Here is a 23,970-nt window from a genome sequence, read left to right on the forward strand (position 1 = left end):
TTATGCTACTAAGCCTGTAATTATATGACTGTGGGATAATGTAGGCAGTTGTTCGGACATGGACTGTGTTGAGTTTGCACAGAGAATTAATTCATGTCCATATCATAAGATAGTCCTACCTGTTGTAATAGCATTAATGCTGCAAGTTGTACAATCTCTCTCACTGTGGACATATCCACTCAATTCAAACACATGGATTTATTAGCTATTGTGCAGTTAATAGCTCTGTAACTCATGGAGCACAGAAATACGTCATTAATAAGGCTAAAAGGGGACAGTGTAAACTAATGTTTAATATATATTTGTCTTTTTGAGGATTTTGAGTTTATTTTAATGTGTTAAGATAGCTAACTTTATGTTGCCTTTTAGCTGATTAAAGGCAACACTGTGGAGTTTCTGACCTCTAGTAGCGCTGTGGAATACTTTTTTTTCAGCTGTTGGTTTGATGAAGTGCAAGGAAGACAAATAAACAGCAGTAGACCGGTCAAGGCATTCCTTTATTCAACTGGGACACTACACTCAATGTACTGTGCTACACGGTGCTGATGATGACATGGCTATGTGCTCTTAATGAATTTTATAGAAACCCATCTGTATGATCTGGATGGATTTCTTTGTTGGAGGTAGTTTATAAGTTCCTGTGCATTATCCTCCAGTGTTTGTCACTCATTTATGGCCAGATGCTTGAAGTCCGGTGCAACATTCATGGTATCTGAAGCCCGGGCTCAATGTTTCCAAATCCATCCTTATCTAGACTGCTGGATTCCAGCCCATCATTTCCTACCACAGGTGGTCCTACTGGTTTTTCTTCTTGTTCTATTTTAGTACCTGCTGGTACATCCACTGGACAGTCTTCTGCTGTTTTTGGCATACTGCCTGCCAGTTCATCCTGTGCTTCAAACTGTAGTTGTAGTCTGTTGCATTCAACGCCGTTTTGTCCAATAATGTATGAAGCTGTGGTGTTTAGATCTTTGTGAACGAGTCCTGCTCCATTGTATCTATGTGAAACCGCCGTCACTGTACCTGTAAGAAAAAACAAACAAATATCAGTCTGTATTAATTTGATTTGTCAATACTGAATCTAGTTTGCTTAATCCAAATTCTCCTGGATTCCCTGGTCCAACATTTATCTGTCCATATAGGCCACATTCATTTCCAACTACAAACATGTTCTACTATTTTGATTTTTGCAAAATGCTTTAACCACTCCTACAAATTTGTGTAAGCACAGCTTTTTCACATAAAATTGTGTGCGAGCTATCCTATAAAACTGAAATGTTTTGCCAATAGATGCTGCTACAACAATAGATTCAGTCCAAATGGTCATGGGTTTGACTTAAATTTAAATTTGGCACAGTTCAAGTTTGTTTAAAGTGCTAACATCTTCCATAAATCAGCATAATTGTAACTATATGTAGTTTGATGCGCATCTGGATTCAAACAGAGATCCAGATGAAGATATTCAGAAACATTAATGACAAATGTTGCTGATTGTGCAGTTTTGTAGTTGGGTTTGCGGCCCTCTGAATGCTTTCTGGTTAATAATATAAACATGCAATTACAGCAGAATACACCACTGAACTCGAAAAATTACTTTACTGCTTTGAATCAAATATGTCTCATCTCTTTTCAGAGGCTTGAATATCTTGCAGATGAAATATCTCACATACCTCTTTGCCTTACACACTGAGGAAGAGCCACAATGATGGTGAACAAGACAAAAGCTGCAGAAGCTGCAGTGCTCCACCATGACCTCTGCACACTCTGTTCATCCACACCTGCAGAGCAAACATGCCACATCTCCTTTAGTGAATTGTTTCTATTTTCCTTCTTGAATTTGTAGACATTATTTACTTGTACTCACTTATTGATGCAACAGTAATGTTAACTTTGGTTATAACGACGTGCCTGCTCTGCAGGCTTGAGAAGGTGCAAGTATACGTCCCAGAGTGTTCCTCACTATCTGGCTTGTGAAGCAGAAGAGATCCATCTCCCAACAGAAGCAGGTCCTGGTCCAGTTCAGCTTGTCCCTCCCACAAGGTAAAGGTGTGTCTGGTTCGGCTGTCGTATCGCAAGATAACTGTGGGCTCACTGGATGACGTGAAAGTCCAGCTGAGGGAGAAATTCTGAAGACTGTGTGGGGCGATGCACAAGATGGACAGTGCATGACCCTCCTCCTGTGTTATAAACTCTGAAAGATACATTTTTGTTGCTTTTTATTTGTCATAAGTCATCCTCTTCATGAAAACTATATCATGAAATAACCAAAACACACCTTGATTTTTCCGAGAGGCAGTCCACACCTGGGTCTTGTCAGCTGATATGAAAGAGCAGAAGTAGGTATAGTTGGAGAGATTACCCAGAGTCCTCAGCGTGCTCTCCACAGTGAAAAGACCCTTGTGATCTGTGATTTTGATGGTGGAATTTTCTAGAGCCTCCCGGGCAGAGGGGGGGTCTGTGGCCCACGTCACCTGAGGGACGGGGTAGACGTTTTGTGAGGAGCAGGTGGCCATCTCATCGGTCATCTCCATGATCACTGACTGGATGAGAGCTGGAAGAAAAGTAGAAAATACAACAGTATGAGACTTTTGATGCTGCATTTGTAGCACTGACAACCAGAGAAACTTTTTTCTTTCACGTGCTAATGTGACACTCATATTCTCATTTAAACACTTGTTGTTAGAAGTGAGCAGGATGCCAAAAATAGTCAGGTGGAGTGGGATTTGACAACGATGTGTATCCTCATCCCATCTGAGCCCTGCTGATTCTCTGCAGCAGTGGAACAAATCTCCTGCAGATGGTGCTTTTCTGCTGCACTTCAATGCCCTGCCCCTCCGGCTATACTGTAGGTTAGTAGGGCAGACAGCTAAAATAAGCTAAGCTAGTGCAGACTGCATCAAGAGATTCGGTGTAAGCACACAATGCAAGAAATAAGCTTTTATATTGAAATCTGGACTTTTACATTTTGCCACCAGAGTGTCCTGCTCACTAATCAAACTCCCCCTTTTACATTCTCTTTTTATAGAGAGGTTTTTGGCATCATTCTCCTGTTTGGATTTGTTAGAAATGCTAACAGCAATCCTATCATTCTCTTCTTTAGTGCACCAGTGGTCTTGAGATTCTGGTTCTCTTTGCCATGCCAGAATATTTCAATTATGAACAAAATGTCCTTCCTGTCTAGTATTTCATATTAAGAAAAAACTGCAAGAAAACATCTTTGTTCTTATTGGAAAATATGAAAACATTACAATTTCTGTTTCTCTGACATATTGTGACCATTAACAACTCTCCATGTGGTCTGCAATTAAGGCGCTAGCAATTAACAAGGCAGTAGTGGAAAAAGAGAGTGCAATGTTCCACCTTGTTGTCACAATGACCCTGAGGGTAATTTATGAATGGAGACACATTACCACTCATAGCCTCATCAGTCCTGCAAAACCTGACTTGTAGTGAGATACAGGCAGACTGAAAAAAATAGTCTCTACAACGACAGTATACATTTTCAACCAATAAAGAAAATTGGAAAACAACAACAAAGTGATAATGAAATGTACAAAACATTTGATATATTAGCAATGTAAAGTTGTACTGACCCTTCACCTCCAGGTTTACAAAGATTTCCTGGTTGCCCTTTCGTGTGCTGGTGTAACATTTGTACCTGCCCTTGTCTTGAACTTTGACCCTCCTGAGGAGGAGGGACGCATTACCATGAGGGATGTGGGAGTTGAACAAGCACGTCCTTCCACTGAAGTGTTTGTTCTGCAGTCCAAACTGATCCTTGTTGTAGTAATAGCTGTGAACTGGGATTTGCTGCTTGTACCAGTGGATCACCACAGTGCCGGTGGGTCTGAAGCTGCAGGGCAGGATGCAGTCGTCGTGGATGATGCAGGTGATGTTGGCCTCTGGAAATAAACCTTGATCATGGTTAAGTGACTGTTAGAAGAACACTGCACTGAAGTTTGTTTAATACTTAACATATTAAAGTTGTACTGATCTATTACCCCAATTTAATCCTTTGAATCAATTCAATTGTCTTTAATCTTTTACTGTAAAACTGTAAAACAATTAGTAAACTCAATTTTAGATTGGCTCTATCTAAGAAAAATGTCAGTAACAATGACAAATAATGTTATTATGATTATTTTGAACATTTTTATAATAAAATAATAAGAATTAAATAATGAAATATTTAAATAATCAAGTATGGACTGAATTTTTGAATCAATTTAACAGCCATGTTTTGGGTTTTTTTTGTTTTTTTTTTAACAAGATTTAATTCCAAAATTTGATTTTTCATTTCATTCATGCTGCATGTCAGCACTACCCTACTTAAAGGATTATTTCACTTGACCTCAAGGACACATCTGCTGATGCAACAACAACGCAGTGTGTCTGAATTAGGAATCCTTGACTTTTGCACACCATTTCACTGAATGTTGGCTTAAACTACAGCAACAAACTGTACTGAAAAGAAGTGCAACACTCACACAAAAGAGCTCAATTGATTTCTGTACTCTGTATTTTATTGTCTAATAAAAAACATGGGAGGTCTGTTAAAGATATCTTAACTCTAGTAAAACACTTCACCCCTAATAAGTGCACATAGTTTTCTTCAGATGTGTGCAGCTGTCACAGCTGGATAACGCTCACAGTGTGCAGCTGTGTTTACTGCTCAAGTGGAAATATGAAGACAAATTAATGTTATCTACACTTATCTACAGAATAAACCTTTTTGAAGCTCTGTGTCTTTGCTCTACTCATTATGCTGTTCAAAGGCAACACTACTGACATGACATGAACAACTGAGCTGTAAAACTAATTTGACATATTAAGAATAAAGATTGGTGACACATGCACTTTGTAGCCTGTATTCTTTCACGCATAAGCAAACAAATTGATATGATTAGTATGTTTATGGAACCACATATTTGTACTTTCAGCAGTGAAATTCATGGCTGTGCTCAGAAACATACTCTCATAAGTCACTGTATACACTTTTTTTTTTTGCCAAAATAAGCATAATTAGTTATTGTAAATGATTTTTTTCAATAGGAGAAAACTTCATTTACTGTCAGAACATTGCCAAGATTTGTAATGTTTTCCAGCATTTTGAAGAAAAGTTTCCTTGGATGAGAATTATATTCTCATTATCGCCTCACTTTGATCTTTTGCCATCAAATCCTTTTGATTTTGAGAAGTTAAAATGAGCGCATTAATGTTAATGATACTAAAATAAATCATTGTTTCCCTTTTTCTTACATACTGCTTGTAGATATTACACAGCAGTAACCCTCTACAGCATCACATCTATTTAATAAATATCTCATCTGTGAACTGTAGGAACAGAAGAACATGTGTTACAATACCTTTTGAGTCCGTCATTAAAAGTTTCCCCACGAAAATAAGCAGCACGATGGTGAGTCTGTGTGTCTCTGCCATGTCAGATGGCCCGCACTGAGTTGTTGATCCTATTTGGCATGGACGTGTGTGAATGAACACTGGTGTGCAGTGAACTGTGTCTGTGCAATTCCAATTTACATCCTTCCTAACACTAATGAAACACTGACTAATTAACCAGGCAGGTAAAAGTTTAACCAGCCTCATTGCGAATGCTCCGCCACATAGCATCCGCATGGAAATGTTTCACAAAAACACATGTAACACCAAATCTAAACTTTAAATAGTAAAAATGTTCATCACACAGGAAAAAGCTCAAAGATTTAAGAATTAAAGTTCCTCCACAAAATGATCATCTCTTCTATCTGAAAACAGGTGTTTAGTTATTAAGCTCCTGAGAGACTGAAGAGGAAACATTGAAAGAAAGTTGTGTTGGTTTATTTATAAATCATAAAAAATAATATGTGCTTTTACAGGACAGCACTGCTTTACTCAAAACTTACAAATACTTTCCATTTTCACATTGCACAGCTCTACGAAACCAACATTTTGTGGTACTGTGCAATTAAATATTCACGATTCTGGGAACCTGATGCACAATTTCCCAACAATTAATGTCTAATAAACTCAACGTTTTCCATTGTTTTATATACGTGAACTAGTGGTCTGTCCATGTATTTATTCAATGCTGGCAGCAGGAAGACACTTTAACTCCATGTGATCCCGGCCTGGCATTACAGGGTATAGAAAAAGGATGGATGTGATGTCATCAACTGATTTAAATCCAGCTCAAAAACATTTGATAATACCAGAAAACATAGTTGTCACTCAGAAGTTACATAAAATTTGGAATAAATCTCTTTAGGATGATCCTGTAATTCTGATAACCACAATGTATGCAGCATATTTTTTTAAAAGTACAATATACAGTATCTTAACATATTTTGAAAGATGATGACCTCTAGAGGGCACAGATGAGATATCACTCCAACATGTGAAATGGCCGACTGTCATCCAGCAGCTGTGGGGTCACATGTGCAAGTGAATCAAGGTCCACGTGCGTGATTCTTTAAGATGGCATTGCTCATGTCTGCCTGCAATCAACTTTAATCCTAGATTAAAAGGGCCACGTCACTAGAGTGGAGGCATGCTGCCCATGTTTTGATTTTATCATTGATTCTGCACAACTTTCTCTTTCTCTGCACCAGGTTTTCATTCCTTCCTTGATTAAATACAATATCAGTTAATGTGCTTGTTTCTATAAACCTATAGTGTTTCCCTAGCATTTCATGTTAACTTGCAAAAGACTTGAATTATTAGAATGTCTCTTTCCTCAGTAGTTTACTTTTCCATCATTCTCATTCATGACGTAGGATAATTTACTGTATGTCTATTGTGCTTATAAGACATGGATACACATAGACAATTAGCACATTTAATTAAATCCGTCATCTTGAATGTTTCACAGTATGCTGTATATCTACTGTACGTTAACTACTGGTGATATCAAAGTACAGCATGTAAATGTAGTAGTGTCTAAGCATTTTAAACAATTACAAGAAAGAAAGAAAAACAAATATTATGCCTTAGTGTTTGTTGCTTGAATGGTATAAATAACTAAAAGGGTGTAAAAACTGTATAAAGTTTTAAAAGTGACCTGATTATCAAAAAGTTTGCTGATATAAAATAATACATGATACAAAAAATCATAATTTTTGACAAGATATTGAGTTCAACTTTCAATTTATATCATATAAAGTAACTTCAGAGGGATCATTGTTGCTGTCCTTCAACTTTTGAAATTGTTAATAAGTAATTTTTTCAGAAATATTCTGGATATGAGATGGACCATGAGATGATGAAGTGACATGCTGTATGCAGTCTATGTGAGGGCATGAACATACTACAGCATACTACAGTATCTACACATACAAGGGATGGACAAAATGATATTAAAAAATGCTACTTTCAAGAAGAACTTAATGTCCATAATTTGTTTTGGAAAGGAGTTGATTTTATGATATGTTTTGTACCCTTATAGTGTATTTTGTTTTTAAACTAAACTGATTTTATAATGAGGTCTTCCTATTATTTTGTCCTCCCTCTGTCTTTTTCATAATGCAGTCCATCATGCTGTCTTTAAATGAGAATCACAAAGAGAGTGTGATATCCATCTTTTTTTTTAAAAAAAACATTATCTGAAACCTTTCATGTTTAAGCTCATAAACCGACTCGATGTTGTGATGTTGTTTTGCATTGGATCCTTAACTCACACACTAAAGCTGACTGTATTCTTAGCCTTTTTTTCCCCCTAATATTTGATATGGAAAAACAGCTCAAAGCCTCAGGTCAGGAATCACATCATCTGCCTCGAATGCTAACCACTCACGAGGCATATAAGTACGTTTACAGATGTGGCCCAAACATATGTTTACATCTGTCCCCTGTCGATGAGATCATTCATGTCACCCACCAACGCAGTGTGCAACTCATGGGGAAATCCTGCAAAAATCCTGCAATGTATAAAAGTAGGCTACAGGCTTTTTATTTTTATCTGTGCAGAATGATGATGAAACTGCTGGTTGTATTATCCCCTGTCCCCGCCCTCTGCTGCCTCTAGTTTGTAGGTTACTGAAAGATTTCGCCAACCACAGATAAGAAGATTAGGGAGGAATTAATGGTATTCCTTTGTCATTATAGAAAAAAATTGATATTTGGTTTTAAATCAGAGGGAGGGGACAGTGGAGAGTCGGGGCAACATGTTGTGTCAGAGGACGTAAGCAGAGTGATGACACAGTGTAAAGCAGACTCAGCCAGGGGAATGCCTGCGCACTGGAGCTAAGCACTGGATATCTTGACTGATGTTCACCATGTCACAGGAGATGAGAGTGCAGGATAACGCAGAAGTTGCTGGGCGTGTGTGTGGTGGGGCAGAATGAGTGCTGCTGGGACATGGACATGCCAGTAGAGGACAGGGACAGCTGTGCCATTCCCTGGGTGAGACGCTGACGCAGTGGGAGGAACGTTTGGGTTCCTCTCATCTTTCCAGCCCCAGCTTCACCATGAGAGTGGCCTTCCTGGCCTTCAGACTGATGTGCTTGGCCTGGTTGTGGCCTGTCACCCAGCTCAACAGCAGCAACCTCCCAAACAAGAGGAGACACAAGGAGCTATACCTCGGAGAGAACACCAAACAAAAGCATGGAGGGTGAGCCAAAGTGGGATTTCTAGTTCGACTCCTTGCTTTGTTGTAATTGTGGAGCTGCTTCTGTCAAAAATAGCCTTTTTTAACAGCCAGGCATCCACTTTTTGTGGCTTTGTGGGAGGCTTTTTTTTCTCTGTGGTGGTTCACAATGTCCTCACAAATATGGTTGCGTAAATAATCATGATGCTTTCCATTAATGTCATGGTGGATCAAGGTAAGAGCAGGTCATGGATAGGATCATATGAGGTGAGAGGTGACATTCAGGGACAAGTTTCAGGTGCTATAGTTCATGTAATAACTGATTTCTTCATTTGATTAGACTGACTTTCTGCTGTAGGTGTACAAGGAAAATGACATTGAGATTTCTCAGTACTATGAGGATAATATAATGCTTAGTAATTTGGTACTGTTTGTTGCTTTATGAAATATGGGTTATTTACAACATTAAGAGAGCTAATTTTTGGTTTGCAGTAATCACTGTCTATGAAGACAGGTAGGTCTCTTGGTGCAAAACCAAGTGAGACAGATACAAGAGAAGCCCCACAATATCTGGGGACCCATATACAAGTGCATTAGATCAGTGTCAATACACTGTAAGTGAAAGAACTCTCATTTCCTTTAAACCAAGGCCTTTGCTTTTAATCAGAGTGCTAAAGTCCAATTAACCATCACTAATTCCCTCGACCAGATGTCAGTTCTATTCAGAGTGTGTATTTGTGTTAGAAAGTGAAAGATAAAGACAGAGTTTTTGTATCAGCTGTTATTTGTCTTCTTTGGTTCTCAGACGAGTGGATCTTAAATTAAAAAAGCTGGACAGCACCAAGTCCCTGCTAATCAAATCGGAGCAGCTGCTTCGGATCGAGGACCATGACTTTGCAATGCGGCCAGGCTTTGGAGGTAAGACACTCACCTCATCGATCTGTCTATCTATTTTTGTATATCTATCTTCTTTGTTCTTTTTATTTTTATTTTTAATAACCATGTGCTTGCCTGGCAGCTCACTAAGGTTAATGTAGGTTACTGTGCTGTCTTTGGAATTACGCGTCCCAAAAAAAACCTGAGTGACCTAGATTGTCGCTTGTGTGAGACAATGACTACAGACAGTAGTACAGAGAAAATAATCTGAACTGTGTACCTAAATCTGTGGGGGTGAAAAGATAAAACAAAAAGCCTGATGTTAGAGGATATTAAAAACTGTTATGAGACCTACATACCTTTTGTGATAATCTGCATTTGTAGAGTGTTTAATATAAATGTCCTTATCTGACACAAGAATATGTATATCAAATCTGTGTGTGACAAGCGCTATACGGCATACATTTGGTTTTAGTTTTTGCTATTATTCCAAGTAAATGGTGTGCAAGAATAATTAGGTAAATAGGCCATTCAAAGGACATCACCTTTCATTCATTTACAGGATCACTTTATACTTTTCTGAACTCAAAAAGTGTTGTACGAGGTTCTAATACTCTTGAAATGTAAATTGTGAATGCAACAGATGCACAAAATAACATTCTTTTTTGAGTACAAACACCCAGGGAGTTGCAACCCGTACCTCCACTGAGTTACTGTAAGATTCATTGCATGACCAGTTTCTCAAAAACACAGCAAACATGCAAAATTGTACAAAAACCCTTACAAAAAACATCTGTACTGAACTGTTGTTGTATTGGAGAGGTATTTGACTAAAGTGGGTCTGTAACAATGTCTATGCAGTAATTTTTCAGCAACCAAGACAGTGGCAGGGATACAGCCACAAAATGTAGTTCTCCCTGTAGTTGTAGCCTGTAACACCCAAGATTTTCCTCATTAGAAGTATGACAATGTGCAATGTGTCTTATTTGTAACTACTATTTTTAGGGTGGGCTTTATCCTGTAAGCAGTTGGCTTACTCGGTTTAAACTTGACTTATAGGTGTGATTGTTGTGTTTGTGCTACTCATAATAATATCATAACAAGATCTACAAATCAGGAAAAATACCAGAAGAATTTCTGAAAAGCAATTTCATTCCTCTTCAGAAAGTGAAAAATACTCAAGTGTGTGAAGAGCACAGACTGATAAATATTATAAATCATGGGTCAAAGATACTGCTGCATATAATTACGAGCAGAATAACCAACATCATTGATAGCGGGATTTCAAAATGCCAGCTGAGCTATAGAAAAGGAAAATAATACAGAGATGACATCTTTATACCTAGAACAATTGGAGAGAGGATGATACAAAAGAAAAAAAAAGTTTACATGGTGTTCATAGACTATCAAGAGGCTTTCGATCAGGTAAACCATGAGCAACTAATTGAACTAATTGAAGGAATTTCGGCACATGAAAAAAGAATAACAGAAAATCTATATTGAACCAGAAAGCAGCTGTCATTACAGAAAATGGAGAAACAGAAGAAGTAGACATCTTAAGAGGTGTAAGAGAAGGATGTATTTTATCCCCAATTCTCTTTAATTTGTATATGGAAAGGATGATCGAAGAAGCACTACAAGAGAAGAGGGATACAGATAAATGGGTAGACCTTGACAAACATCAGGTATGCTGACGATACTGTTCTTCAAGCAGAAGATGAGTGGGAGCTCCAAGAAATGTTAGAAGTTGTAAATCAGGCTTGCAAGCGATACAGAATGGCATTGAACAGCGATAAGACCAAATCAATGATTATGGGAGAGGGTGAAATTGGCAAGTTCAAAATTATACTGGAACTGGAGTGCACAAACACAAATACCAGGGAAGTTTCAGCTACAGAGATGGAAGATGTCTGGAGGAAATTAAATGCAAAATTGGACAAGCAAAAAAGGCTTTCTTGGGTAATAAAGAACTTCTGAGAAGCTCGTATTTAAGGTGAACTGTAGTGCTTGCCCCACACTGTAAGAGACAGTCACCTCCTGTTGTGGCTATGTCAACTCTTATGTTGTTATGCATTATTATTGTAAACAATAAGATCTTAGAAAATCAAAGAAGTGTTAGTGGTTGGTTTAAGTGCTTTGTAAAATCAGTCCTTTGCACATTTATGAACTCTATAGGCACCTCTCTAGCTCCAGAAGCATATCAACAAATACATCTGCTGCTGTAGTCGATAATTCTCTTGTGGATACTTTTTAATTTACTTCTGAAACATCATGTTTTGTTTGAAGTAATAGGGTCGGTGGATTTAAAGAGCTGACTCCAACCATTTTTGACACTCTGAAGACTCTTAACCAATGAAACAACAGAAGACATTTCTGATTCCTAAACTAAACAAAGTCAATGAACTGACTTTGTTTGAGTCGACTCTATGAGCTATCAGTCGTTACTGAATCATGAATGTAACTGCGGCTCAGCAAGCAATTGATCGCACTGTCTCGTACTGTTTTGCTCCTTGTGAGTTGTAGTTGACCTCTTCCTCAAGACTGCATGTACGTTCTTGTACTTTTGATCTTTTATCTAATGTATCAGATTTTTATCACTGCAGTTGCTACTGGTTTCTTTTGGAGAGATTCATGTCCAACAAAGAGTTGAAAGGTCCCCTAATATTGCCCCCCCCCCCCCCCGATATAAAAAATGAACACGACTTCCAGAAGCCTATCTGCCTGATGTAATCCCTCCCACTTCACCACTCTATTGTAATCGCAGACTCATGGTTTTGAGTGCTTACCTTCATTAGATAATGGCACTGAGAGAACGGGATGTTTATAGTGTGCATCATACGTTTCCAGCATTCTGCCATTGAACGATGACATGTGGACCATACTATACAGCATGGGATATTTATGTAACAGTACAATATGGTAGTTTGTAACATAACACTATTGCATTTCAATTTCTCAAGCAAAGATTTCAGTTTATGCATGCAGATTGCTACGCTATCATGTACTTGCAGTCCAAGTTGAGTGTCTTTGCTGGTTTTGTCATTACTGTGTCTGAAAAAGTCAACTGTCAGCTGTGCGTATCAATAACGGCCCTGGTTGTTTTTTTCTGGCTCTGGCCCCTTGTGTGTAGAGTTTTCATAGTTTCCCAGTGTGCGTTGGGGTTTACACCAGGTTGGTGCTAGACTGGATCAGCCAGAGGGACAATTTGCAAAAGTCTTGCAAGATTTGTGTTATATTTCTTCATTGTGCGCGTAATACTAACCCTAACCTTGACCTTAACCTCAACCCTAGCCTTGACTTTACCTTAACCTTAACCCTAACCTTAACTGCACTTGCGAGAGTTTGTCCCTCCGGCTGATCCAACCTAGTAGTTACCTTTACACCAGGCCATGTGACCTAAAATGCCCACTGATTGGATCATTAGTGTTTGTGATCATTTGTCATAACTGTCATGTATTGGGTTAGATAGGTCACATGTCTAGTAGACAGAAAGCAGCAGGGAAGATCAGAAGGAGATAACCAGGAGGCTATAGTTGTACTATCCGTTGTACAAGTAAAAGCAAGTAAAAGCAGAAGCCCCATGTCATGATTCAATTCTGGATGCACCAATTACGTATCAAGATAGGCACACAACAATGGCGACAAAGACGTCGGACTTTTGAAAAAAAGTGCAGCTAAGTTATCTTGAGTTTCATTTAACACAGAAAAGTCAGGACCTCAGCCGTTCGCATATTGCACAGACCCAGCTACGCTAGGACTGAGAGGGGCACGTTTGAGTTATATCCAGATGGGAAAGGACTAATCATTAAAGATGATGTAACCGATGTTACAAAACAGAGGAGATCAGCTCTTCTTTTGCACATTGCTGGACCAGATGTTCAGGATATATTCTTGACTCCACGGAACACTGGAGCAGCAACGGACTATATGGCCGTGGTTGGCGCACTGAATACATACTTTGTTCCCCATGTCAATGCAGCATTTGCCTACCAGACATTTCACAAGTTGTTTCAGAAACAAGGTGAGACTGTGCAACAATTTTCTACATGTCTTAGACAGACAGCGAAAGACTGTGATATTCGAGCAGGTACAGATAACCAGATAAGGGGTGCAATTCTGATTAAGTGTGTATCAGAATATGTGCGCAGAAAATTACTGGAAGAAGGGCATGGACTAACACTAGCCCAGAGGAAGGGGAATGTACTAACACTCGCACATTGGAATTGGCCTCACAGTGTGAAAGAATTTAGGAACAGATGGCAGCTATGTCTCTGAATGGAGAAAATTGGGACACAGAAACTGTCCATCGTGTCGCACATAAAGGAGGGAAGTACATGAAAGCAAGAGGAAAGATAAGGGATAAAGAAGAGGGCAAAACTGAGAAACAATGTTACAGATGTGGTTACACTGATCATATGAGAAAGGATCCCAAATGCCCTGCATGTGGACAGGCATGTCACGTGTGTAATGGAAAAAAACATTTCTCAAAAATGTGCTGCACAAAAAGATTAAAGACACACAATGTGAACATTGTTGAGGTACAACAAAAAGAGTTTGCATTTATTGTAAAAGAGGATGAAATGACCTTTTGTGTGGGGGGAGTAGACTTAAAAATGTTGGTAGATTCAGATGCTACTATGTGTGGGACAAACTTAAGGCAGAAAAGATAGCTAGATAGAAGTGCTATTCATATGTGCCAAAGGAGAAGAGGAATTTGTACCCATATTCATCCAGTCAGTCACTGCCAGTCATGGAGGCATTAAAGTGTGAAATCAGAATTGGCAGCAGGATGGACCAGGCAATTCATTGTGATTAAAGGCAATGATGAACCACTCCTTGGGAAAAAGACAGCCATGAAGCTAGGAGTGCTAAAAATAGGTGAAAATGTCTCAGCTGTCACAGACATCAAATACACATTCCAACAGCAATACTCAAATGTGTTCAAGGGAGTGGAAAAGTTGAACACCAAGAAGATTAGACTATACATTGACCCAGTGGTGAAATGTGTGGCCCAGCCACTCAGACGCACACCATACAACCTCAAGGAGGCTGTGGAAAAAAAGATAAAAGAATTGATTGACATGGACATGGACTTCGTAGAACGTGTTGAGGGCCCCACCCCCTGGGTAAACCCAGTGGTTGTACTCCCAAAACCTGACAAAGTTATCTGGATGTGCCTAGATATGAGAAGGGCCAATGAGGCAATCATGAGGGAGCAGTACCCTATTCCTATTTTGGATGAAATACTCCAAGGCATGGATGGCTCCAGTATATTTAGCAAGCTAGATCTGAAATGGGGCTACCATCAATTAAAACTGACCACAGAGTCACAGGAGATAACTATATTTGCAGTATGCATGAGGGAATAAAGATACAAGAGACTGATATTCAGTGTGTCGTCAGCCAGTGAGTAATACCAGAATGAGATAGCCAATGCATTAGCTGGCATTGAAGGTGTAGAGAACATCTCAGATGATGTGATAGCTCATGCACTAGAGCTGTGACAATAACCGCAATATTGTCATGTGATGCCTAACACAGGGTTGAGCTCATTACCAGCATCACTGCAGTTTTAGATACGTTGGAGAATCTCGTTGCCTTGGCTTGCTCTGGGCAATAGGCTGCAAGACCTTGGCATTGCCCCACAAGAATGACTGCCCAGGGGGAAGCTAAAAGTGGTGCCTGAGGAAGCGGAAGCGCTGCAAGCAAGCTGGTATCCAAGCTAGGCCAAAGGCTAACCCCAGTCGACCAGCTCTCCCATCAATCTTCCTTGCCAGTGTCAGTTCCATCAACAATGAACTAGACTACCCAAGACTGCTTCTGACCTCCTGGAGAGAAATGACAAAGTGCCTCATCTTCACTGAAACATGGCTGCAAGAGAGTATTTCTGACTCCACTATCCAGCTAACTGGGCTAACGGCTCTCAGGTCAGACGATATTGCCTCACTGTCAGGTAAGACCCTATATGTTGGTGTACAAATGTGGCGATCATCTCTGCACACTGCTCAGCAATAGTGGAGGCTCTAGCAGACAAATGTAGACTTTTTTATCTATTAAACGGGGACACTTTGCTTTTTCACCATGGTTAAAAAAAAATCCATACCATCACAGCCCTAGTGTGCTCCAGACCAGGAAACGCATGACAAGTGCCTGCATGCCGTCATGAGGAGACGCTCAGAATGTGGACTAACACTGAATCCAGCGAAGTGCCAGTTCAACATGGACAGATTGGTATTCATGGGGATACTTCTGTCACAGAAAGGTATCGGACCAACAGAAGAGAGATTGACAGCTGTAATAGTATCCAGAGAACCAGAGAACGCTACAGAGGTGAGAAGCTTCCTGGGACTTGTTGGTTACAGTAGTAGATTCATATCACACGACCAACAAGGAGAGATGGTAGCTGTGTGCTACATGAGCCACAGCCTGACACACTCTGAGCGGAGATACTCTCAGACAGAGCATGAAGCCTTAGCTCTGGTGTGGGCTTGTGAGAGGCTACAGCCATATGTGTATGGCAGGAGGTTTGATCTAGTTACAAACAATTAGCCATTGGAAGTTATATACAGTTCTGACAGTACAACTACAGAGAAATACAGTGACAGTCTTGAGTCAGTCTTCAGCAGACATGGTTTACCCCTGTCACCTGCAAATCAGTCAATGGACCACGGTTCAAATCTGACTTCAGGGAACACTGTGAAACTAATGGATTCAAACACATGAAGACAACACCAAAGTGGGCTCAAGCAAATGGAGAAGTTGACCGCCAAAATTCATCACTGATGAAGAGAATAAAGATTGCTCAAGCAGAAAGACTAGATTGGAAATGTGAACTGAGAAAGTATATGACTGTACTGGAGCATAGAACATGCCACCACAGGAAATAGCCCTGCCGAACTGCTCTTTAATTGAAAAATACAGGGAAAGTTACCAGACATCCATGAATCATACACAACATATATAAAGATAAAAATGCAGAGCAAAAAGGAAAGGCAAAATTATATGCTGATGAGTGAAGGGGAGCTTAGTACTCAAAGATGGATATTGGAGATGCAGTACTCACACAGCAGGACAAGGTGGACCAGTTCAGCACATCTCAATGCAACACCACACAAAGTTGTGAGTAAAACAAGAAATCAAGTTGTGGTTGAATCTCCAATAGGAGCACGCTATCGGAGGAACACCACACATATGAAAAGATATGAGACAAACAGGCCTAAGGAAATACAGAGTACACTGGACAGTGTACTTGATGCAGACACACACGCACAGACTAATATCACTCAGACACCTCACCAGGACACTCAGATATCAGACATGCCAATGGCCAGACTTCAGAGAATAGTTCAGTGAAATAGTTCTCTATTGTTGTACAAGTTGTAAGATGGTTGTTAAGCTAAGGAAAACAGCTGCTATACTGTAGAAAGTAAAACAATAAGATAATACCCACTTACGCAAGCTACAGAGCAGAGTTTGTTTAAGAAAAGGAGGGATTTCATGTATTGGGTTAGACAGGTCACATGTCTAGTAGACAGGAAGGGGCGGGGAAGAACAGAGGGAGATAGCCAGAAAGCATGTAGTTGTACTATCTGTTGTTTGGACAATAAAGCAAGTAAAAGCATAAATTCATATCATGATTCAATTCCAGATGCGCTATCTAATTAAGTATTAAGATAGGCACACAACATTAACCTCTGCGATGAACTTCTAACCTGTGTGGTGTTTCCCTGCTCAATGGATGCTGGGATGTAGGTTGTTAAAGTGAGCCAGAGTTATCCCCTCAGGTCAGATTTTACAAATACTATAAAATCAGCTTTGGATCTGTTGCCTGTCTGAAACAGTTTAATTTTGAAAGGATTTGTTTTGCTGTTTCTACAGCTGTTCCCTAATGTTTGCATATCCACAAATGTTATTGAATCAAATGGTCTCATCAGGTGATCTGGTTGCAGGTTTTAACAGCTATACCAGTCATTTTCTTCCATACATTTTTTGTAGTTTTCTCTGTCTTGTATTCATTAGAGTGCCCAGCCAAGTATTTCATAACGGTTTTGTTACTTATAACTCATCCAGAAAATGGAAAGCAGATTATATCTCTCAAAACCCTTCCAAGAATTTTGTGGTATTCTATCTTTGCATCCTGGGTGAGCAGCAGGTGCCAGGGTCATCACTTTAATCTAACCTTTTGTCTTTGTCATCTTTAAGATGTGGCTTATGTCTTAATTTATAGCTCAGCAGTGGGATTTACACATAATCTTTGGCAGATGTAGAGACAGATGATTCGTGGAGGATGTTATCCAACTGTTGCTTAAAGCTGATCCATTACAACATTTGCCTTTTTTGCAGGTTCAGCCCTTCCTGTCGGCATTGACGTCCAGGTAGAGAGCATTGACAGCATAAGTGAAGTAAACATGGTATGTACCTCTTGGATTATTACTCATGCCACTATGCAGTGTTTCATTTTCTCTGTTGGGACACCAGCACTGGTGGGTTTTCCTGTGTGTGCTGCTTTTTTCAGGACTTCACCATGACTTTGTACCTGAGGCATTACTGGCAGGACGATCGCCTGGCCTTCCCCTCCAGCAACAACAAGAGTCGTACCTTCGATGCACGTTTAGTGAAGAAGATTTGGGTCCCTGACGTGTTCTTTGTCCACTCTAAGCGCTCCTTTATCCATGACACAACCATGGAGAATATCATGCTGAGGGTTTATCCTGACGGCAATATACTCTACAGTGTCAGGTAAAAAAAACCCATGTTTCTTCTGAGTTACTCAGAAAGAGATCAGCATCAAAACAGGACTGATTATATAAAGTAAGATCATTTCAGTCGGTTGCTTTAAAGACATAGTTTTGTTTGCATTATATGTGATGTGTTAAAATGTCATGTCACAAGAGTCAAAGTTAAAGTCATGTGAAGTCAGCGTATTTACTCAACAATATTAGTCATACATCATCTAGCTTAAGTTTGCTGACATTTGCCACCATAAGCTACTGGTCATACCAGACCATGTAAGGCTGTATGATAAAGTCTATTATATATTTGTAAGAGGAAGAATGTGTTATTTTTTTCTTTCAAATGTTACATGGTATCACTTTAACCTTTAACATGTGAATATAAATCTAATTCAATGGGTCGTGATTTAAATATTGTTTTCTTTTTGAAAAAGATATCAGTCAAGATATAAAATCCATGACTCAGAATCAACTGGACTATTACTGCAGGGTTTAGTGAGCAGAGCCTGAAAACAGTGACGGAATACAGTATAAGGAGGTGACCTATATGCTTTCAGACTACATTCATCATATCCATTTCAGCCACAGATGTCGACAATATGGCGTCATCCCTAACAGCTTGCTGCAGCCATAGGAGATTCTGCACAGAAGCATTTAGTGAATGTAAACATCAGTTCACGTCACCACCAACATCTTAACTGTGAAAAAGCAATGCAGTAGTTTTGTTTTATACCCTGTTTGACATCTTACTAGCTTGTTGACTGTGATTAATCTATATAGCCATGCTCTGAAAGTCACCCATGAATGCAAATATAACATTTACTGTGAACACAGTTGCTGATGCTGGATGATTGCTTGATTTATGTGGCTGTTTCTTTAACTGTAAGCTGTGTTTCAGGATCACCGTGACGGCACTTTGCTCAATGGACTTCAGTAGTTTCCCTCTGGATACACAGAATTGCTCTCTGGAGCTTGAGAGCTGTGAGTATCAAACTACAGTTGGGAAATCACTGCTTGATAGAATATCCAGAGCAGTTTTTCAGACGAATCATACTTAACATCATGTCCTTGCTTGACACATTTTGTTATATGTAATTTAAAGTCACAGAAACACACGCTGTAATTCAGTGCATTACCATAGTTAATAACACACTGTAACCATCACCATCTTCTTTTTGCATAGAGTAAGGAAGTCATAATCCTAAATCAGTCTGTCTTCCTGATACAGGATTTACTGGGGATTAGTTTTTCATTCTATTCTGCTCTGAACTTGAAGTTGGTCATATTTATCTAACTGATAGAGTCTAGATTACTTTCTGTGCAGAGTTTGGGGATCTTTTTGTGTTTCTGGCCTGCTTCTCTCTCTATCCTCTCTCTGTTTCTCTGCCTCATATTATTGCATGAATAAAGCATAGATCTTGATCTCAGAGGATAGCAGGGAGTCCCATTTCTGTGCACTCTCTCCTCTCCTCTGAGAAAATCATCCATGACTCTTCTAAAAGAGGCAACATCACCCTACTCCCCCCCTTTTTTCCTCTCTTTGAAGATGCTTACAATGAGAACGACCTCATGCTCTACTGGAAGAACGGGAACGATTCATTAAGGACTGATGAGATCGTGCTCTCACAGTTTTTTATTGAAGACTTCCAGCCTTCCTTTGGGCTTGCCTTCTACAGCAGTACTGGTATGTGAGGTTGGAGTCTTGGGGCTCTCTGAGCTGTTCCCGCTTTGGGAACAACCAGAGAGCTCCTGATTTTATCAAAACACTCATGCCACAATAAATAAACTACAGCATTTCAGAAGGGGAAAGTTTGAGATTCTTATACCTATATACAGTATTATGTTTCCCCCATGGTGACACCAACTGGAAACGCTGAGATTGTGCTGATGACTAGTTAAAGGGGACGTTACATGCACATTTCCAGATCTATATCTATATTCTGGGGCTCTACTATAATATCTTTGCATGAGTTACAGTTCAAAAGCTCCTAATTTATGTTCTGCTGGCTCTTAAGCAGCCCCTCAGTTCAGCCACTATCTGAAACCAGTCTCAGAACCCATCAGCTATCGTCACACAATGATTTAGCCTCTGGGAACAACGGCCAATATTTTGGGGGGTCTGGTTCAGCCAGCAGATATCCAGATAACGGATATGGGATGGATATGAGACACGAAAATGGAGTTGGAGTTGAGAGATGACATCTACAACTGGATTATTTCACAAGTAGCCAGTTTACACTCAGACAACATTTTGGCCAATGCTTTCCGCCTCTTTCGCTCCCCACATGGACTGTTTACCTGCATGCAACCAAAGCTTGTTCCTGTAGGACTGAATGCTTTTGATCCCAAAATTGTGTCTATTGCCTACAGATTCTGCATTCATATACAGATATCTGTTTATAGAGATTAGTCTGAAACAAGCCATTTTAGCTCTGTTGTCTTTAAGGCCCCCCTCAATGAGCCTACTCTGTTTAGCTCTAGGATGCTGCCCCTCACCAGACATCCAGCGGCTCCAGAAGCTATGTAGACAAACAGTAGCAGTAGAATTTCACTTCTATTTCTTGTTCTTCAAAATGGAAACTCAAATACAACCATACATGTTCAAACCCAAATCTGATCTGAAACATGTGAGTTGACAACACCAAATACCCATGAAACAAACTTAGCAACAACCTTAGCAACAAGGCTATGGAATGAAAAGCCGTTTATGTGCACAAACAATCTGACGTCAGTTTGATGGGGAAGTAGGGGTAACATTGCAAATAAGGTGTTCAGAGCAGGCTGAAGCCTGGGCTTTTGACTTGCAAGGAGCATTTTTACATATGTTCACCTCAAGTTTTGGAACTTTGACCATGTTTAACATAGATATCCGACATCATAATTGTATAAAAATAACAGAAAATTACAAAAAGCATATGTCCCCTTTAAGTCTCATCTCAGATTCATGTGCAACAATGAGCCTGTACATGTCTAAATGTAAGGGTTGTGCTATAAGGTAACCTTCTTTTCAGAGCTTTACCTCAGTATGCAGTGGATCTGTATGTATGTGATGTGCACAATAACTAATAAGAACCTTATCAATATATAGGTTTAAAAATCCTGAACTTTCCCTTTAAATAATTTTCATTCATTCACCAAGATGTGAAGACAGATCAGATGAAAAGAGAGAGATGTGTGTGTGTCAAAACAAAGCAGGCACAGATTGTTTGTGTCTGTGTTCTGTATTATAAAAAACAATACAATCATTAAATATAATAAAATCATTTAAATTACATTTCAGTCTCTTTATTAAATGTTATTCCTTGTGAATATTGTAAAATATTAAAACAACAAATTAATGAGAAACTAAAATAAGTTAATGAAAAGACTAAAGTTGTATGAGAGACTGCTAAACCCACTTTTGGAAACCCTGCTTGCTTCTACTGTCACATTTTCAGTGTGAGAATGGAAGACAGAATGTAGGTCTCTTGTGGGGACCTATCCTCTCTAAGGTTGTTATATAACTTCAGCTCAAGACAGATCTGCCCCAGAAAATAACAACTTTCTCACCTGAGTTTTGAGTGCAGGTCCATCCTGTAACTTTGACAATCCCATGCAAGTGCTTTTATTTATTTATTTACAAAATTTCCCAGAGTGACTGTCTTGTTTTCTGCTGCCACTTCCTGTTATTACACCCTGCCTGCCCTGCCTCCACAATCTATCTATCTCTGTTCCAGGTTGGTACAATCGGCTCTACATAAACTTCATTCTCAGGAGGCATATCTTCTTCTTCATGCTTCAGACGTACTTTCCTACAATGCTGATGGTGATGCTGTCCTGGGTGTCCTTTTGGATAGACAGGAGGGCCGTACCTGCTCGTGTCTCTCTGGGTACTGAGATAACGTGTCGACATGGCCATTGATACATACTTTAAATTTTCATATAAATTGGTACAATTTACAATCACTAGACCTATTTTGTTTTAGTTAATATTTTTGAGATTAGAAGGATTAAGACTTGGTTAAATTATCTTAGTGTTGTTTCCATATTGATGTTGTGTTGTGCTCTCTGTGTCCAGGCATCACCACTGTCCTGACAATGTCCACCATCATCACTGGTGTCTCAGCCTCTATGCCTCAGGTGTCTTATGTCAAAGCTGTAGACATCTACTTGTGGGCAAGCTTCCTGTTTGTCTTCCTGTCAGTCATTGAGTACGCTGCTGTTAACTATTTCACCACAGTGGAGGAGATGAAGAAGCTCAAGAGGGCAAAGGTCATTCATTTTCAGTGTTTCTGTGGCCTCTAATTTCTTCTTCAATCTCATGTGACATGTTTGACCCACAGAAAATCATTTCCTACCATCTGTAACTCGCTGACCTCAAAGCCTAACATCCTCTCATCTCCTCTCCTCTGTCACTGCAGATCCCCACCTTCAATGCCACCGAGGCTATGGTGTTCGATGGTTGTTTCCATGACAATGACATCGACCTGACCTCTTTTCCAGAGGTTTCCAGCACACCAAATACAGAGAGGAACACCCAGACACGAAACTCCACTGTCTCTGCACCCACAGAGGGCACCAGGCTACGCCGCAAGCACCCTTTAAAACAAAACCTCAGTTTCATAATGAGCAACAGTTATATGATTGACTCCTACTCCAGAGTCATCTTTCCCCTTGCTTACCTGCTCTTCAACATAATTTACTGGAGTATGTATGCATAGGACATTCACTATGCAGCAAATAAACAGTATCTTTTTTTGACTATTTTCACCACCCTACAGTGTAACACCAACAGGCTGCAATAAACTTTCAACACTCTCTTCTTCTATGGGATATGACCTTAAGTTTGCACAGCATCTGCTGTGAGAATAGATATACTGCATAACGTCTTCTACTTAAGATGTGTTCAGTTGTCAGAAAATGTGAGATCAGCTGTTTCATTTAATGGCTGTTATTTTTGTGCATGTTTATGAGTGTTTTTTGCATGCCTGTTTTATAAGAGAAAGAGTTTTAATCACACCTTCCCATTCCCTTGAATGAGAAAATGTGTCCAGACTTTTCAGGATTTTATTTTAGTGCTTGATTAGACACATTATATACATGAAGTTGTATAATTATTGTACAGCGTCTTGAAAAATAAATATACGCTCTTGTGTGTGTTGAGTTCATTATTGACCAAACAGGAGTTGAGAAAACAGTCGATTTAGTAGTCGTTCAAGAGCAATCAAAAATATATCAAATCAAATCAAATTAAAATAAATTACAGATAAATTCTCTAGTTTTCACAGCTTTAGAGTTTGTGCAGTGTATTTCAGTGTGTCCAGATGGGATTTTAACCCTTACATACTGTTCATATTCTGACCCTTCACAGTATCCCTTCATAAGTAGAGTCTATACTAACTTTTGAACCACAAATCTATTTTGCATTCATAAACATCTTATCCGCCTTTAATAAATCAAACCTAAAATAGGTGAACAGGTGACAGCATAATGATTTTAATGTATTTTACTTCATGTGAAGAATGCAACAGTATTTTTTAATAGGTGATTTTTTAATTTCTGAAAGGTACATAATACAGCTGTCATGAAATCGTTTAGGTTTCCATTTTTCTGAACACCTACAACAATAGATTTTGGCCACTTGGGGACAGTAGAAACAAGCTATGAACAAGCCGATAGTCCCAGTAACCTACATTCTCTCTAATGGCCAGCAGGGGGCGACTCCACTGACTCCAAAAGAAGTCTGGTTGTATAGAAGTCTATGAAAAAATGACTCTACTTCTCACTTGATGTATTACCTCAGTA

At 39.4% G+C, this 23,970-nt stretch overlaps 1 protein-coding gene across 1 annotated transcript; it reads left to right on the plus strand.

The window, feature by feature from the left end:
• The first annotated feature begins 4,216 nt into the window (after positions 1-4,216).
• gabrr3a (gamma-aminobutyric acid type A receptor subunit rho3a) lies at positions 4,217-23,905 on the plus strand. Its single transcript, XM_044371340.1, has 9 exons — positions 4,217-8,602; positions 9,384-9,496; positions 17,798-17,865; positions 17,970-18,193; positions 19,085-19,167; positions 19,733-19,870; positions 21,903-22,055; positions 22,244-22,437; positions 22,587-23,905. Exons 1-9 carry the CDS (start codon positions 8,460-8,462, stop codon positions 22,884-22,886), a joined length of 1,416 nt encoding a protein of 471 aa, XP_044227275.1. The 5' UTR covers positions 4,217-8,459; the 3' UTR covers positions 22,887-23,905.
• The last annotated feature ends 65 nt before the right edge of the window (positions 23,906-23,970 follow it).

Source organism: Thunnus albacares, chromosome 13 (assembly GCF_914725855.1).
Source record: "Thunnus albacares chromosome 13, fThuAlb1.1, whole genome shotgun sequence".
NCBI lineage: Eukaryota > Metazoa > Chordata > Actinopteri > Scombriformes > Scombridae > Thunnus > Thunnus albacares.

Excerpts from the sequence above, each read along its gene's own strand:
- gabrr3a (XM_044371340.1), top strand. The coding sequence starts at position 8,460 with ATGAGAGTGGCCTTCCTGGCCTTCAGACTGATGTGCTTGGCCTGGTTG. Across the intron at positions 17,866-17,969 it reads GCATAAGTGAAGTAAACATG|GACTTCACCATGACTTTGTA; the intron begins GTATGTACCTCT and ends TGCTTTTTTCAG. Across the intron at positions 19,168-19,732 it reads CTCTCTGGAGCTTGAGAGCT|ATGCTTACAATGAGAACGAC; the intron begins GTGAGTATCAAA and ends CTCTCTTTGAAG.